The sequence below is a fragment of the Lepidochelys kempii genome, chromosome 14 (assembly GCF_965140285.1).
Source record: "Lepidochelys kempii isolate rLepKem1 chromosome 14, rLepKem1.hap1, whole genome shotgun sequence".
Lineage (NCBI taxonomy): Eukaryota > Metazoa > Chordata > Testudines > Cheloniidae > Lepidochelys > Lepidochelys kempii.
In genome coordinates, this window is record NC_136393.1 from 37,743,494 (window position 1) to 37,760,038 (window position 16,545).

Genomic DNA, 16,545 nt, shown 5'->3' on the forward strand with positions numbered 1-16,545 from the left:
TCAATGAGCCTGGGGAAGGATCTTTTTCTTTTAACCTGAATTGAACCGTTGTGGAGAGGAGCAATAATCTGTGCTGTGAAGGACTTTGAGATCTATGGATGCAAAGCGCTCTCTAAGAGCGAGGTATGGTTTTGATTTATTTTCCCCCAAGCCATGTCAGGCCCTTCATTCAGATCAATGGCCTTTGTGTGTTCGGAGGTGATGCAATAACTTCCGATTGCTGCATCTGATCAAATCATGCGTTTCAGGCGATGTTGGAGGCAGCCAGCAGGAGATAGCTGGTGATATTTTGGTGAACATCGGAAAACTGCAAGCAGAAATGGGGCCCTTCTGGTATCTGGGCACTATCCAGATACCCTCTGCTTCAACCAGGTCTGTAATTGTCCATATACCAAGACCTGGGTTGTGGCAGCCACTGAGGGCTGGACGGACAAAGGGATTTCCGTGATGCGATGCCTAACTTTTAGGCACCTAGAAAATCAGTGGAACAACATTAGGATCCAGAAAGCCTGAGTTGATCACATAAGAACAGCCAGACTGGGTCAGACCAAAGGTTCATCTTGCCCAGTATCCTGTCTTCTGACAGTGGCCAAGGCCAGGTGCCTCAGACGGAATGAACAGAACAGGCAATCATCAAGTGATCCAACCCTTGTCGCCCATTCCCAGCTTCTGGCAAAACCGAGTCTAGGGACACCATCCCTGCCCAGCCTGGCTAATAGCCATTGATGGACCTATCGTCCAGCAACTTACCTAGTTCTTTCTTGAACCCTGTTATAGCTTTGGCCTTCACAACATCCTCTGGCAAGGAGTTCCACGGGTTGACTGTGCATTGTGTAAAGAGCAAGCCTGCTTATACGATGCATGAAGAGAGACAAGCACCTAGGAATGGGATCCAAAAAGCCAGCACTTTAGGCCAGGAGCCACCTAAGCTAGCCAACAGGAGATGCTGAGGAGAGGGATGTGTCTAATCACCACCTCTCTCATGGAGATACCAGCCCAGATTGAGGTTGTGAATTATGAATGCACAGCTGGGAACCCCTCTCCTGGAGTCAGATACCTAAACTCTATTCTTGTGAATAGCTATGCACAAAACAGCTGGAGGAGGGAAGTGAGTCCTTCCTAAAACTTCTCACCCTGGAGTTAGAGCAGTCACCCTGATGGGGGAGATGCAGGGTCTGTTTTCCTCTCTGCCTGATGGGAAGAAAGCTGTGAGAGATCCCTGTTGAAATCCCATGAGGACAATGCTCTAACCACTGGGCCATGGGATAGTCTGATGTGGGGCTCCCTCAATCTCTCCTGTTGAACCTGGTCGACTTTGGATTAGTCATTAAACAGTCATTGGAAAGGGAATTGGACCCACCCAGGCAGGTGCCCTAAACACTAGCGTGCAGGGTCATTCTCATGCTCTCTGGCCAAGTGAAAGTCCCCTACTCGGCTGGGCACAGAGGGGGCTTTAAGGAAGGTCTCCCCACAGCACAAACCCCGCTGGGGGAGCAGCAGCTGCTCAGTTCAGGCTTCCAGATCACGGCTGGGGGGAGATTGCAGCTTCTGACAGAGGAAGAGAAACAGAAGCAGCTCGAACACAGCTTCCTCTCTCTGATGGGGAGGATATATGGAACAGAAATGCCTTGAAGGATTAATAACAGGATTCCTTCTGGCCCTCGGAAATTAGAATAGCAATCCCACCTCTGTTTATCCCAAAATAGGATCCACCTATGAAGACAGAAAGAAAATGGTTCACATTATGTGACACTGAGTTTTGTCTACACTGCAATTAGGATTCCGTGAGGTGTGTGGGTCCCAGAGCTCGGATCTGAGCCGGAAGCCTACACTGGAGTGAAACAGCCCCAGTCAGCGGGCATGGGCCAGCAGTGGGTTTTAAATGCAGTGTAGACATACCCTTTGTCTAAGGACCCACAGATCAGCCAAGGTTGGGCCTTTGCCGCCCCATGAATAGAAATTCAAATGGCTAGAAGAGAGTATTATTAATCACTTTGGCAAGAATCTCTCAGGATTTGCATATAGATAAAACCTCTTTCTCCCTCCCAACCTAGCTAAATAGAACCAAGTGACCAAGTCAGGGTGCCCCCCTGCTTTCTTACCCAAAGTGTCCCATTGCATGCTGGGAGTGGATCAAGAGGCGAGTGGGGAAATCTGTAAATTAAGCAAACTAGAAAGGTAGCTGTAAGATTGAAGGTCAAATGGGGAAAATTACCTGTTACCCCCAAGAAATCCCAGCCCCATGTTTTCACCCCAAATTATAAACTACACATTGTTTTCCTGGTAAATCAAGTATACTAGGGATAAACTGCCTCATTTCACCCAGATTGGAATCTTCACATTTGTCTGCCATGTGAGTCAAATCTACCGCCTTCTATATGTGAATAATGTCTCTTGCTCTGAGTCCTAAATCACGGGAAATCCTTATGTATAATCAATATATATGTATATGGATGTATATCTCCTCCAAATTTAGAAGGTCGTAAGGGTTTTGTGGGTTTTCATTGTAAATAATTGTTGCACTCGTAGAAGTAATAGGAATCATCTGGCACAAGGAAGGAGGAATGTTAAAAGATATAAACCAGGTTATAATTTTTAAATATTAAGAGAAATTGCTTAAGGGGGGGGGTGTTTCAATTAGTAGTAGGGGCTAATAATTAAATACAGTCCTTAAAATGAATCAAATTTAAAAATCTTCCAATAAGAAGAAGATTAAAGAAATGTGTTATACATCAGCTCCATCTACTTGGTACCAGTGGAAGGAGCAGAGAAACTAAACTGAAATCTGCCCGCTCCCTTGGCATGTGCCAATAGGAATAAGAGGGTGGCCTCCTCCAATGAGCCCTGAAACTAGGGCATATAAACTGAGATCACCATGTGCTAAAGAGAGTTGACTGAACCCAGCACAAGGTGCTGCAGAATCCTTTAAGTGCAATGGATGCCTGGACCAGCCAGGTAGAAAGAATTCTCCCCCATCCCACGGTTAACAGGGTGAGAAGAAGTGGTGAGAATTCATTTCAAGGGTTGTATTTCCCCTTTTATATAAATAATGGTAGATTATCTTGCTGAGTCTGCACTCTCTGAAGTGAGACTTCAAGTAACCGTCTTTTAGAATTTTAACTCCTTTATAAGCCCAAGCAAATTGGCCTAAGAGAGAGTGAAAAAAATTGCTTTTAAGCAATTGCTTTTAACAGTCTAAACTTGTCTCTTTTGGACCAATGCAGTCAAACTGTACTAACCATGCTCCTCAAAGTGCCTTTAAGACAAGTGCACCCTTGGAAGTGTGATAAATGTGTTAGGTACTAAAGAACTGAAAACTGATGGTAATAAGTAACTGGAATAAGAATTCCCTAACAACCCCTACCTTTCCCCCACTATCCCCCCAAAAGATGATGTATCAGAAGCCTAATCTACCTGGAGTCAGTTTGTAATGTTCTCATGGAAGACCAAATGTCTTCATAATTGGATCCTGTGCCTCTCTGGGTGCATGTTGGTTTTTCAGCGAATGGGGTGTTGGTTAGCTCAGTTAGGCAGCCAACGAATGAGGGAGAATCGCAGATTTCCGGTTTTGTCAAATGACTCTTTTTGGCCACCAGTAGTTGTAGCCGTGTTGGTCCCAGGATGTTAGAGAGACAAGGCAGGTGAGATAATCTCTTTTCTTGGCCCAACATCTGTTGGTGAGAGAGACACGCTTTCGAGCCACACACAGTTCTCCTTCAGGTCTCGGAGTACCTTTCCCATTAGAATGAACCAATTTATTTTACTTTTTTGGTGCTTTAATTGTAAAGACGCATCTTGCTCTGAGCCACCTTACAACTTCTAGCCTAGTGGTTAGAGCGCTTGCTGGGGATGAGGGAGACCCATGTTGAAGTCTCCTCCTAGGCAAAGGGGGAGAAGGGATTTTAACAGGGGTCTCCCTCATCCCAGGTGAATGCTATGCCCTCCCACTTTTTATCTGCTTTAAGGGCGAGCAACAGAGGAGAGGGGGCGGAGAGGAGTGAGTGGGGGGCGAGGCTTGGGGGAAGAGGCGGAGCGAGTGTGGGGCCTTGGGGGAAGAGGCAGAGCAAGGGCAAGGCCTTGGGGGGGAAAAGGTGTGGCAGGGATGGAGCTGTGGGGGGAAGGGGCAGAGCAGGGGTGTGGTCATGGTTTGGGCACCAGTGGCCCTCCAACTTCTAGGGAGCTTCCAGCACTCCTGCTCTCACCGATGTAACCCGCCCGCTACACCGACTTAATAACTCCACCTCTGTGAGAGGCGTAGCGCTTAGGTCAACACAGGATCAGCATAGACACTGCGTTGCTTACATTGACTGTTGCCGCCTTTCAGAAAGCATCCCACAATGCCCCACACTGGCAGTTGGATCGGTGCAAGTGCTCCTGGTGAGGACGCGCAACGCCAACACAGGGAGCATACTGTGGACATGTAAAACCGAATCAGTTACTGCGGCGGCTGTACATCGATGTAACGTAGGTTGCCTTAATTTTGTGGCATAGAATTGCCCTGAGTGTTTTCAGAGTAGCAGCCGTGTGAGTCTGTGTAGGAGGACTTGTGGCACCTAAGAGACTAACAAATTTATTTGAGCATAAGCTTTCGTGAGCTACAGCTCACTTCATCGGCTACATTCAGTGGAAAATACAGTGGGGAGATTTATATACACAGAGAACATGAAACAGTGGCTGTTACCATACACACTGTAACCAGAGTGATCACTTAAGGTGAGCTATTACCAGCAGGAGAGCGGTGGGGGAGAGGGGGGGAAACCTTTTGTAGTGATAATCAAGGTGGGCCATTTCCAGCAGTTGACAAGAATGTCTGAGGAACAGTGGGAGGTGGGGGGAGGAATAAACATGGGGAAATAGTTTTATTTTGTGTAATGACCCATCCACTCCCAGTCTCTATTCAAGCCTAAGTTAATTGTATCCAGTTTGCAAATTAATTCCAATTCAGCAGTCTCTCGGTGGAGTCTGTTTTTGAAGGTTTTTTGCTGAAGAATTGCCACTTTTAGGTCTGTAATCGAGTGACCAGAGAGATTGAAGTGTTCTCTGACTGGTTTTTGAATGTTATAATTCTTGACGTCTGATTTGTGTCCATTTATTCTTTTACGTAGAGACTGTCCAGTTTGACCAATGTATATGGCAGAGGGACATTGTCCTTTTTGAATCTAGCCCTTGGGCCTTTTCCTCACTGCTAAAGGTGATTCCTTTTGTTTTGTTTTACATTGGGGGTAACTAAGATGTGGGAGCTTTTCTGAAGTAAAAACAGCCTGGACAGGGCACTTCAGTTTGTAGCAGTGAGGAAAAGGGTTGAGAAAATGATGTCTCTGAAATGACACATGCCTGTGCCAAAGTACAGAATTTGGTGTTGACAACTTGTTTGATATGAGCAACAGAGATGGGCGGGGGGGGGCAGTCTGTATGAGGAACAATGCTAGATATTTCACCAATAATTTGTGTTTACAAGAGATTCATAAGTATTCCAAATCCTGTTCTCAATGCTTTACATTATTTTTTGTGGGCATTAGAAGTCTGTTCACTCTAGAAACTGTACGGCCTGATCGACAGTGGAAAGAGACTAAGAAAGAAATCCCACCATCTTCTTGGGGAGCATGGATCAGCGTACGCATCTCAGTCTGCATTAGTACCCAGCCCGGGCCGGGGAAGCTAATGATCCAACTAGCGGACCAAATTCAATGACGAATCCTGCTCACGTGCCACCCATGGCCATAGGTATCAAAGGCCAGGGCAGGCTAAGCCTCCCCTAACCCAGGCCGTGGCCCCACCATGTTCCACCCTGAGGCCCCGCCTTCCTCCCCCTCTTCCCTGAAGCTGGTGGGGGCTCAGTGTCAGCCGGCAACCTGGAGCTCAGGCCCGCCAGCAGCCAGGGGCTGGAGCCATCCTGGGTGCCTCGGTTCGGCCTAGGGGTCAGGCCAGTGGCCCGGGGTGGTGCGGGGCCCAGCCAGTGGCTCGGGTGGCTGGGATAGATGGGGCGGGGCTCCTCTGACCACAGAGGGGAGGCCTCAGGGCTCTGGCCATTGTGGGGGAGATGTGGGTGGAAGGGGAGGGGCCTGTGGGTTAGCCTCCCCGAAGGGGGGGTTCACTTATCACCAGTGCACGAGGCACGTTGTGTGTATGCTAAGAAGAAGACCGCCTTCATGCCAGGTTTTACGTACAATAGCCCTGAGGTTTAACTCAACAGAATGCTTCTCCAAATTGGAAAAATACCTTTCTTTTTTGTGTGCCCAAATTTAACAGAGATTCCCGAAAGGGAGCAAAATATGACAGGCCGTGGTCCCCCTCCATTACAGCTTCCTAGCCCTGCACTGACTAGAGCAGGGCTTCTCAAGCTATCTGATGTGGGGGACCGGCGATTTTTTTTTCCAATGTGCGCACAGACTGGCAGCTGAGGGCTCGCGGACCGGCACCGATCTGCGGACCACCACTTTGAGTAGCACTGGATTAGAGGATGGGGAAAGGCAGAGGCAGCCAATTGCAACAGAGCAGCAAAAGAGACCAGCTAAGATGTCAGGAATTGCTCTGCACAGCAAATTGTACCTGCAGCAGTTTGTAAGGTTGCACTGGCCCAGAGAGGGGCAGTGGGGATGCCCTGGAGGTGAGGTGGATGTGAGGAGTTAGTCTAGCCCTACAAATAACTGGACCAACTTGGTGGCACAGCACTGACAATCCATGACCTGGCTTAGGGGAGCAGACCTTTGTAGCCCAGAGAACTGGCTTTAGCATTTATTTTATTCAGCAGTAACACAAGGAACCTCCAGGCCTGTATCCTATAAGTAGGGCCCTACCAAATTCACAGCCGTGAAAAACGCGTCACGGACCATGAAACCTGGTCTTTTGTGTACTTTTACCCTATACTATACAGAGTTCATGGGGGAGACCAGTGTTTCTCAAACTGGGGGTCCCGATCCAAAAGGGGGTCATGGGGAGCAGTTGCAAGGTTATTGTAGGGGGCTCCTGGTATTGCCACCCTTACTTCTGCACTGCCTTCAGAGCTGGGCGGCTGGAGAGCAGTGGCTGCTGGCTCTGAAGGCAGCACCCCACCAAAAACAGCACAGAAGTAAGGGTGGCAATGCCATGACCCCCCTTAAATAACCTTGTGACCCCTCCACAATCCAATTTCACAGGTGAAATTTCAGATTTAAATAGCTGAAATCATGAAATTTACAATTTTGTTAATCCTGTGACTGTGAAATTGACCTAAATAGACCATGAATTTGGTAGGGCCCTACCTGTAAGACACTGGCTTCAGCAGTTAGCATAAGGCTTGAAGCCTATGACCTTTGGCACAGATAAATGGCCCAATGGCCCCCCCCTCAGTTTTGGGGAGCTGGGAAGAGAGAGTTTAAGGGGGAAGTTTGTCCATGACAACACCAGCCAACCACAGGAACATGAGCTAACGTCAGCTTTGGGATAGCTTAGGATGGGAACATCCGCAGATATCTGACCATGGCAACGGATTGACGTATGGGATAATAAGCTGAGATCATTAATATACTAACCTATAGGAGAAGGGCACCCCAACGTTAGTAGGGTGAGGAAATCGACATAAGAAAGAGGCGAGAACCCCCCACTCAATATGCATCAGACACAGTAGCATCAGCATAACACATTATAAACGTACCCCAGCCCGCATGCGGGAGGATAGGGAGCCGTAGCCCTCGGGAGGTGCCAGGTTGATGGCCGTGAGTGACAATGAGGAAGGTGATGGTGATGATGAAGAGGATGGCTAACATTTCAGGTTGTTCTGCAAGGGACGGTGTGAGTATGTGGATGGACAGATGGACAGTCTGTGTTATCTCTGTCTGCCTTACTGTGTTGGAATGTTTGTGACTTATCTAAATGTACAATGTTAATAGACTGGTACAAAGACAGAAGGGTTCCTATAGTGTGAGTGTTGCGACCGTGCACATCGGGATTCCCAACTGATCGAACAGTAATTTTAATACTACTGGGCCTGATCTGGGGACAAGAACCTATCAAACCTCAAAGTGATAACTTCAGTATCATTAATATAGGATTCATCAATCGGGCTAAACCTTGTAGTAGCCAGGGAGCATGATATGGAGACAAGATGCCAGCGCTGACCAACTGCTCCCTGGTCCAATCTTTCACCAGAGAGAATCACACATGGAGTCAGCGTCACTGGGAAATGTGTCTGATGTGGGCTGCCTCTCTAGGACCAAGACCCTATCACGCCTGGGTACTCCTTATTGGGAGTCTCTGAAACAATCCACAATCTTCATAGAAATCCCCCTTCTCTCCCCTCCCCAGGATCGTGGCCTTTCTGTCCTCCTATTGATCCTGTGGCTTCTAGGCAGGACGCCTGCATAGCGCTGGGAGAAGCTGCCCGCGCCCAGGAGAGGTGGGGCCCCCACGGGGCAGGGTCTGGGGCAGGGGCCTGCAGCGCGGTGGGTTGATCGCTAGGACCCAGGAGCGGCTGGGGGGCGGCTCTGGGGGGAGGATCGCGGGGCTCAGGCCCGGCCGCAGGAAGTGACTCGCAGCCGCTGCGGGGACTCTGGCTCCCGGCGAGATCCCCGCGCCCCGGCGGCTGGTGCTGGGAGCCCGGAGCCCGGGCTGCAGCCGGGAGAGGGGAACCTCCAGCCGGGCCCTGCCCGCTGCTCCCCGGGAGCCTCTCCTAGGGCAGAGCCCCCAGCCCGGCCAGGGCCCCTTCCCGGCCCGGCCCCTGCCCCGGGGGGCCCCGCTCGGAGGGAAGGTAAGAGAGACCCGCCCCCCCCGGGCTGCAGGGGGCGGGTTTGGCCCCGGGCTGCTCCCCGCGGAGCCGGCTGCGATTCCCTGCCCCGGGCCCGGGCAAGCTGCCGCCAGCTCCCGGTGTGTACCGGGGGCACAGAACGGGGGTAGGAGACGGGAGGGGGCAGGAGGGGTGTCACTGGGGGAGAGCTTGGGAGGGGGCATAGAGCGGCTACATGAGCCAGCTTACAGCGGTGCAGCTGCGTCGGTACAGCTGTAAGCTCACTCTTGTACAGGCTTGGCCAGAGTCAGGGGTTCTCATTCTGAGCAAAGAGTGTGATGAACCTGAAATCCCAGGGAAATGCCATGGTGGGGCTTTGAACCTTTGGAAGGCCTGCTCCTGCCCGAGCTCCTATGGCAGAGCGGGGGTGGTCTCTGAGAAGCTATTACCCTGCATCTGGTTTCTTTTATTGTATTGAATATGTTTGGGGTTTTTCCTGTAGTGCTTTTACCATCAGAATGAAATAAACCTAGGAAGAACTGTGTGGAAAATTATCCCTGGGGGAATTAGTCGGTACCATGTCAGAGCCGAGGAGTAAAGCAGGCCTCCTTACACACTCAGGGAACAGCCTAGAAATACCCCGGTCAGAAGGGAGAGAGACCTGGACTCAATTCACAAGAGTCGATAGCTGGGGCGCTGCCCAGTGGGTGCCCTTGATGGATCACCGAGTGTAAATACAGGAGCGGTTGCCCTGAACTGTGACGGCTCTGTTGCTGGGAGGATTTAGAAGTGTTGGTGGGTTTAGCTTGCAAGGAGAGGCCAGGTCTGTGTTGTAAGGCCTGGTCTACAGTTAACAATCAGATCCAGCTACTGCATAACTCAGGGCTAGGAAGAGTTTTAAGCCCTGAGCCAGCTAGTTTGATCTGAGCATAAGAATGGCCCTACTGGGTCAGACCAAAGGTCCATCTAGCCCTGTCAAGGTTCCTCCCCCACTCTGAACTCTAGGGTACAGATGTGGGGACCTGCATGAAAAACCTCCAAAGCTTATCTTTACCAGCTTAGGTCAAAACTTCCCCAAGGTACAAAATATTCCACCCTTTGTCCTTGGATTGGCCGCTACCACCACCAAACAAATACTGGTTACTGGGGAAGAGCTGTTTGGACGCGTCTTTCCCCCCAAAATACTTCCCAAAACCTTGCACCCCACTTCCTGGACAAGGTTTGGTAAAAAGCCTCACCAATTTGCCTAGGTGACTACAGACCCAGGCCCTTGGATCTTAAGAACAATGAACAATCCTCCCAACACTTGCATCCCCTCTTTCCTGGGAAATGTTGGATAAAAAGCCTCACCAATTTGCATAGGTGACCACAGACCCAAACCCTTGGATCTGAGAACAATGAAAAAGCATTCAGTTTTCTTACAAGAAGACTTTTAATAAAAATAGAAGTAAATAGAAATAAAGAAATCCCCCCTGTAAAATCAGGATGGTAGATATCTTACAGGGTAATTAGATTCAAAAACATAGAGAACCCCTCTAGGCAAAAACCTTAAGTTACAAAAAAGATACACAGACAGAAATAGTTATTCTATTCAGCACAATTCTTTTCTCAGCCATTTAAAGAAATCATAATCTAACACATACTTAGCTAGATTACTTACTAAAAGTTCTAAGACTCCATTCCTGGTCTATCCCCGGCAGAAACCAGTATATAGACAGGTTTCAGAGTAACAGCCGTGTTAGTCTGTATTCACAAAAAGAAAAGGAGTACTTGTGGCACCTTAGAGACTAACCAATTTATTAGAGCATAAGCTTTCGTGAGCCCCTTTATTTCTCTCCCTCCTCCCAGCTTTTGAAAGTATCTTGTCTCCTCATTGGTCATTTTGGTCAGGTGCCAGCGAGGTTACCTTTAGCTTCTTAACCCTTTACATGTGAGAGGAGCTTTCCCCTGGCCAGGACGGATTTCAAAGGGGTTTACCCTTCCCTTTATATTTATGACAAGCCCAGTGTCCTGTCTCCCGACAGTGGCCAATGCCAGGTGCCCCAGAGGGAATGAACAGGACAGGTAATCATCCAGTTATCCATCCCCTGTTGCTCATTCCCAGCTTCTGGCAAACAGAGGCTAGGGACACCATCCCTACCAGCCTGGCTAATAGCCACTGATGGACCTGTCCTCCATGAACTTATCTAGTTCTTTTTTGAACCCTGTTATGGTCTTGGCCTCCATAACATCCTCTGGCAAAGAGTTCCACAGGGTGACTGTGCGTTGTGTGAAGAAATACTTCCTTTTGTTTGTTTTAAACCTGACCTACATTATAGACGCAGCTTAATAGATGGGTTAATTCTTCCATTGAACGAGCTACAGTCAATTGGAGAGGTGGTTTATCCACACAGATGCACAAACCCCTTTCATTGCTGAAGGCACTCTCCACATTACAGAGTCTGCCTGTAGCGCGGACTGCCTGTAGCAGTCTGCCTGTAGCGCGGACATAACCTGAGTATATTCCCACCGTGGCAAAGTCTAGAGTATCTGTCTGCAGGGAGAGAGGCTGGGGGGAACCGGGATGCAAAATGAACTCAAGTCCAGACTGAGCAGCTGGTGCTCTCCCAGTGGGATCTGTTCTGGGGAGAGACCTTCATTAATCCCCTTCTGTGCCCAGCCCAGATGGGGACTTTCTCCGGTGGCTGGAACCAGCCCCGGTGGGAGCCCCGAGCTCTGCCCTCACCAAATCCTGAGCTGGAGCCTCCAGGGAGAGAGCCAGGGGGAATCAGGGTGTGAAATAGACTCAGGCCCCTTCTGAAACCTCCCCATTGCCCCTCTCATCGCGACAGGCTGAAGAATCACGTCCACGTTTCACTCCAGATCGTCCCGTCTTCCAGGGGACAGGGAAGAGAAATGGCTGTTGGATTGTCATACTCTGGACCTTGCAGAGCTTTCTCTTTATTGACTTTCTCCCCTCCCCCCCACCCCCACCCCCACTGAACAGTGGGATTGTGGCTGGGGCAGCAGGTGCTGAGTGGGGGACTCTTGTTGTTTCAGATGCCGGTGACCTTCGAGGAGGTGGCTGTGTATTTCACCCAGGGGCAGGGGGCTCTGCTGGACCCTGCTCAGAGAGCCCTCTACAGGGACGTAATGCAGGAGAACTACGAGATGGTGACCTCGCTGGGTAAGGGATTCCTGTGCCCTTAATTATTACAAGCTGGGAGGTCTGTGTGTATGAAACTGGTCAGTTCTTCCCTGCTCAGTTAGATTAGAGGCAAATGGATCCCAGAGTCCATAGATCTAGTGTGAGAGAGACTTTCATCTCCATGCCACCTTCAATGGGATCTGGGAATCAGAAACCTAATGGACACGCTAATTCATCCCCATCCATCCAGCTTTTAAAGGGGAAGAAGCCCCGTATTGTCTTGTGTGTATTATTTCTCACTTGTTTGTGCAGTTGGTGTGGCCCTGTTGATCCCATGATAGACAGACACAAGGTGGGGAAGGCAGTACCTTTGATTGGACCAAATTTGGTTGGTAAAAGAGAGAAGATTTTGAAGCTTGTTTTTTTATTGTTTTGGATCATTTAATGATCACCTGTTCTGTTCATTCCCTCTGAAGCAGCTGGCATTGGCCACTGTTGGAAGACAGGATACTGGGCTAGATGGACCATTGGTCTGACCCAGTATGGCCGTTCTTATGTTCACCCACAGGAGTTGGCCCAAGAAAAGATATTACGTCACCCACCTTGTGTCTCTTATTTTACACTCTCTATCCTTGTGATCCTCCATTCCTACAGCCCTGTGGAGGGCTCTGGAACTTATGGAGGTTTAGAACTAGGTAGGGGTTTAACACCAGAGCTGTGTCTGCATCAGCAAGTCCCCCAGAGTGCACAGATCCTGGAAACCCCCAGCGATGCTGTGACAGCTCCTTCCCCGACAGACATCTGCCTCTCCCTGGGGGCTCAGAGGCCATGTCCCAATTTGTTAACATTCCACATCTGCGTAATTACATCGACCATGTTCCCGTCCTTTTGGATTCCACAATCCCCCAGCTCAGCACGGGGCAGGTTAAACTCAGGGAATGTTCTTTGTGACAAATACTCTCTCAATACTCCATGCACCTTCATCTTCCTGATTTCCCTCCGCCTCCCCCCCCGAGCAGGATTTCCCATTCCCAAACCTGACCTGATCGCCCGGCTTGAACAAGGGGAAGAGCCGTGGGTCCCGGATCTCCAGGCTCCGGAGGAATCGGAGGTCCCAAGAGGAATTTGTGAAACTGACACACAAACCATCTGGCGAGTGAATGAAAAAGCTGAGACTCCCAAAGGTGGGCTGCTACCGATCTCCTCGAGGTGTGTCTCACCCCACCCAGTCAGGCTGTAGCCAGCTGGTATGGTATCATCATGGCAGATATCACCATGGCTTCCCACCCATCCTTTAGCTGTATGAAGTTTCCTCCTCAACTTTTCTTCCCTAAGAGGGTTTGGATAGGAGATGGAGGCAGAATCCAATTTCTCCGTCTCCCCTACAGTTACTGTGTAGTGTTTTCCCCACTTTGCTGCTCCCTGTTCTGTCCTTTCTCCCTGGCACAGGGAATGACTCCTGCCCAGACTCTCTCTCTCTCCCAACAGGTGATGAGATGATGATGAGTGAGAACAAGAAGAAGAATCCACAACAGGAAGATCCCAAGCAAGTGGAACTGCAGGGGAACTTTCTGAGAGGAGCGGAAGGGAATTTTTCCCAATCCTTGGAACAGGGAAAAGCTTGGAGAAGTCGGCAGAGGTCAGAGAGGCAGCGGGGAAACCACCCAATGAAGAAAGAGGATAAATCCATTGAATGTGGGGTAGGATGCAAAAATCCCAAGGAAACCACAGCCTCACAGACAAATCCCAAGGAAGAGACACCGTATAAATGTCTCAACTGTGGGAAAAACTTCAGTCAGAAATCGAACCTTATCACTCATCAGAGAATCCACACAGGCGAAAAAACCCATAAGTGCTTGGACTGTGGGGAAAGCTTCAACCAGAGATCATCCCTCATTATACATCAGAGAAAACACACAGGTGAGAGACCGTATAAATGCGATGAGTGTGGGAAAAGTTTTACCAAGAGCTCATCCCTAATGAAACATGGGAGAATCCACACAGGAGAGAGACCTTATAAATGCCTAGAGTGTGGGAAAAGATTCAGTTTGTTATCAGCCCTGACTACACATCAGAGAACCCACACTGGAGAGAAACCCCATAAATGCTTGGACTGTGGGAAAACCTTCAGTGACAGCTCACAGCTTATTAAACATGGGAGAGTCCACACGGGAGAGAGACCTTATAAATGCCTGGACTGTGGGAAAAGCTTCAGTCAGAGCTCACACCTTATTACGCATCAGAGAGTGCACACAGGAGAGAGACCCTATAAGTGTCTCAACTGTGGGAACAGTTTCGCTCAGAGATCCATCCTTCTCAGACATCAGAGAATCCACACTGGAGATAAACCTCACAAATGCCTCGACTGTGGGAAAAGTTTCTCCCACAGATCAACCCTTAGTTCACATGAGAAAATCCACACAGGAGAGAAACCCCACAAGTGCTTGGACTGTGGGAAAAGCTTCATTCAGCGATCGGCCCTTACTACACACCAGAAAATCCACAGAGGAGAGAAACTCTATAAATGCTTGGACTGTGGGAAAAGTTTCACTCAGCGATCAAACCTGATTTCACATGAGATGATCCACAAAGGAGAGAAACCCCATAAATGCTTGGAGTGCAGGAAAGGCTTCCGTCACAGCTCAGACCTTCTTAAACATCAGAGAATCCACACAGGAGAGAAAATCTACAAATGCCTCGACTGTGGGAAAAGTTTCACTCACAGATCAACCCTTACGAGACATCAGAAAATCCATACTGGAGATAAACCCCACAAACGCCTCGACTGTGGGGGAAAGTTTCCTGAGGGTTATATGAGACGATGCAGAAGAGAGAAGACACCCATAAAGGCTTGGACTGTGGGAAAAGCTTCAAGAACAGCTCAAAGCTTGCTAAACATCGGAGACTCCACACAAGAGATAGCTCTTAGGAATAAGAAAAGGAGTACTTGTGGCACCTTAGAGACTAACCAATTTATTTGAGCATGAGCTTTCGTGAGCTACAGCTGCAAATAAATTGGTTAGTCTCTAAGGTGCCACAAGTCCTCCTTTTCTTTTTGCGAATACAGACTAACACGGCTGTTGCTCTTAGGAATACCTTCACTTCAGGAAAAAATTCAGTCAGAGCTCACCCATTATCATATATTGAAGAGTCCTCACAAGAGGGAGACTTTTAATGTGGGGGACGCTTCATCTGGTGCTCCGGGGAGTATAAAGCATCAGCAAACCCACTCAGGGTAGAGACCTCTCAGGGTCTGTCTGCACAGCAAAGAAAAACCTGCAGCTGACCCATGACAGCCGACTCAGGCTCGTGGGGCTGGGGCTGCAGGGCTGGTTCATTCCTACGTGAACTTCGGGGCATGGGCTGGAGCCTGGGCTCTGCGACCCTCCCACCTCGCAGGTCCTAGAGAGAAGGCTCCAGAATAAGCCTGGAAATCTATATAGCAATGAAAGAGCCCCATGAGCCCAAGTGGGCTGGCACAGTCCAGCCGCAGCAGATGCCTAGTTGCTGTGTAGACAGACCCTGATTTGCTTCCTTTAGCATGGAAAATGCTCCAAGTGGAGTTAACACCATGCTGGACATCAGAGACTCCTCCACACATGGGGGAAATTCTCTCAGGGCCCTGACTGGGGCTGGCCATGGTGACAAACCCATTTCCTCGTTCTCACACACATCCAGGTTTGGCTCCCAAGGATCCAGCTGTCCATCGCTGGGGTGAGGATCCAGCAGCAGCCGAGCAGCAGCTGGTCAGTGACCCTCTGGGTCTGCCTGGTCTAAGCAAACCCCAAGCAGAGGAGGAGAAGCCCCCATCAGCCCCTCCTCCCTCTTGCAGCCCTGGTTGCTGAGCTGGTGGGGGAAGGGAGAGAGAGAAACTCCAGCCAGGCAGAGGGAGGGGCTGGAGAAGTTCCCCCTTCTCCCTTCCCCTCCCAGACAGGATCCCCCTGCCATGGAGATGAGGAGAAGGACATTTGGACCAGGCCCCACCTTCACTCTACACACCTGTCCCCATCCCCCATCTTCCACCAGCCCGTGGGCTGGGCTCCCCAGTTGACCTGGAACTGTTCCCTGCAGGGGGAGTGTCCCTGGGGGCTGGTAACTCCAGAGTCACCCCAACTCGCCCCCCAAACCTGAGTCTCCCCAAAACTGGCTGCCCTGTAGTGTCAGATCCTCCTGAACGTAGCACTCACAGAACTTTAGTAACTTTGCTGCTCTCTTAAAGAGACAGCGCAGAGCCCCACCCTGTTAGGTTAGCTGACGACTTGCACTTCACTGTGATCTGCAGCACTGAGATGGTTTGTTTTAAAACTAAAAATAAGTTTATTCCCATTGACCATAGGGTTAAGGGATGTCTGGTAAGAGTGAAAGGGCCAGGGAGGTTACAAACAAAATGTGCTTTCTAGTGACTACATTTATCTTCAGTGAGGCCGTGCCTTGGTCTCAGCAGGTGTCTTGCCTACATTCAGTGACTGGGGACTTTCGACCTCCTTGGCTGGAAAGTTCCACTTTTCTCAGATGTACAGGAGCTCGGCCCACTGGTAGTCCCATTGGCCCAGTAATGGATGCCAAGCTGGCTTTGCGTCCTGGTTATATCTAAGGTTCACATTTTATCATGGCTATTTTTAGTAAAACTCATGGACAGGTCACGGGCAATAAACAAAAAATCACGGAAACCTGTCTGTGACTTTTACTAAAAGTAATGGGGGGAGGCTTACGGGGT

The 16,545-nt window shown here is 49.6% G+C and overlaps 1 protein-coding gene across 1 annotated transcript in view; it reads left to right on the forward strand.

Annotated features, from left to right (window-relative positions):
* Positions 1-16,545, forward strand: part of LOC140897490 (uncharacterized) — a 61,667-nt gene that overhangs the window by 9,923 nt on the left and 35,199 nt on the right. The window contains exons 5-8 of the mRNA XM_078848358.1: positions 8,513-8,725; positions 11,741-11,867; positions 12,848-13,012; positions 13,317-14,794. Coding sequence (XP_078704484.1) covers positions 8,513-8,725; positions 11,741-11,867; positions 12,848-13,012; positions 13,317-14,794 — 1,983 coding nt within the window. The remainder of the gene's footprint in view (positions 1-8,512; positions 8,726-11,740; positions 11,868-12,847; positions 13,013-13,316; positions 14,795-16,545) is intronic.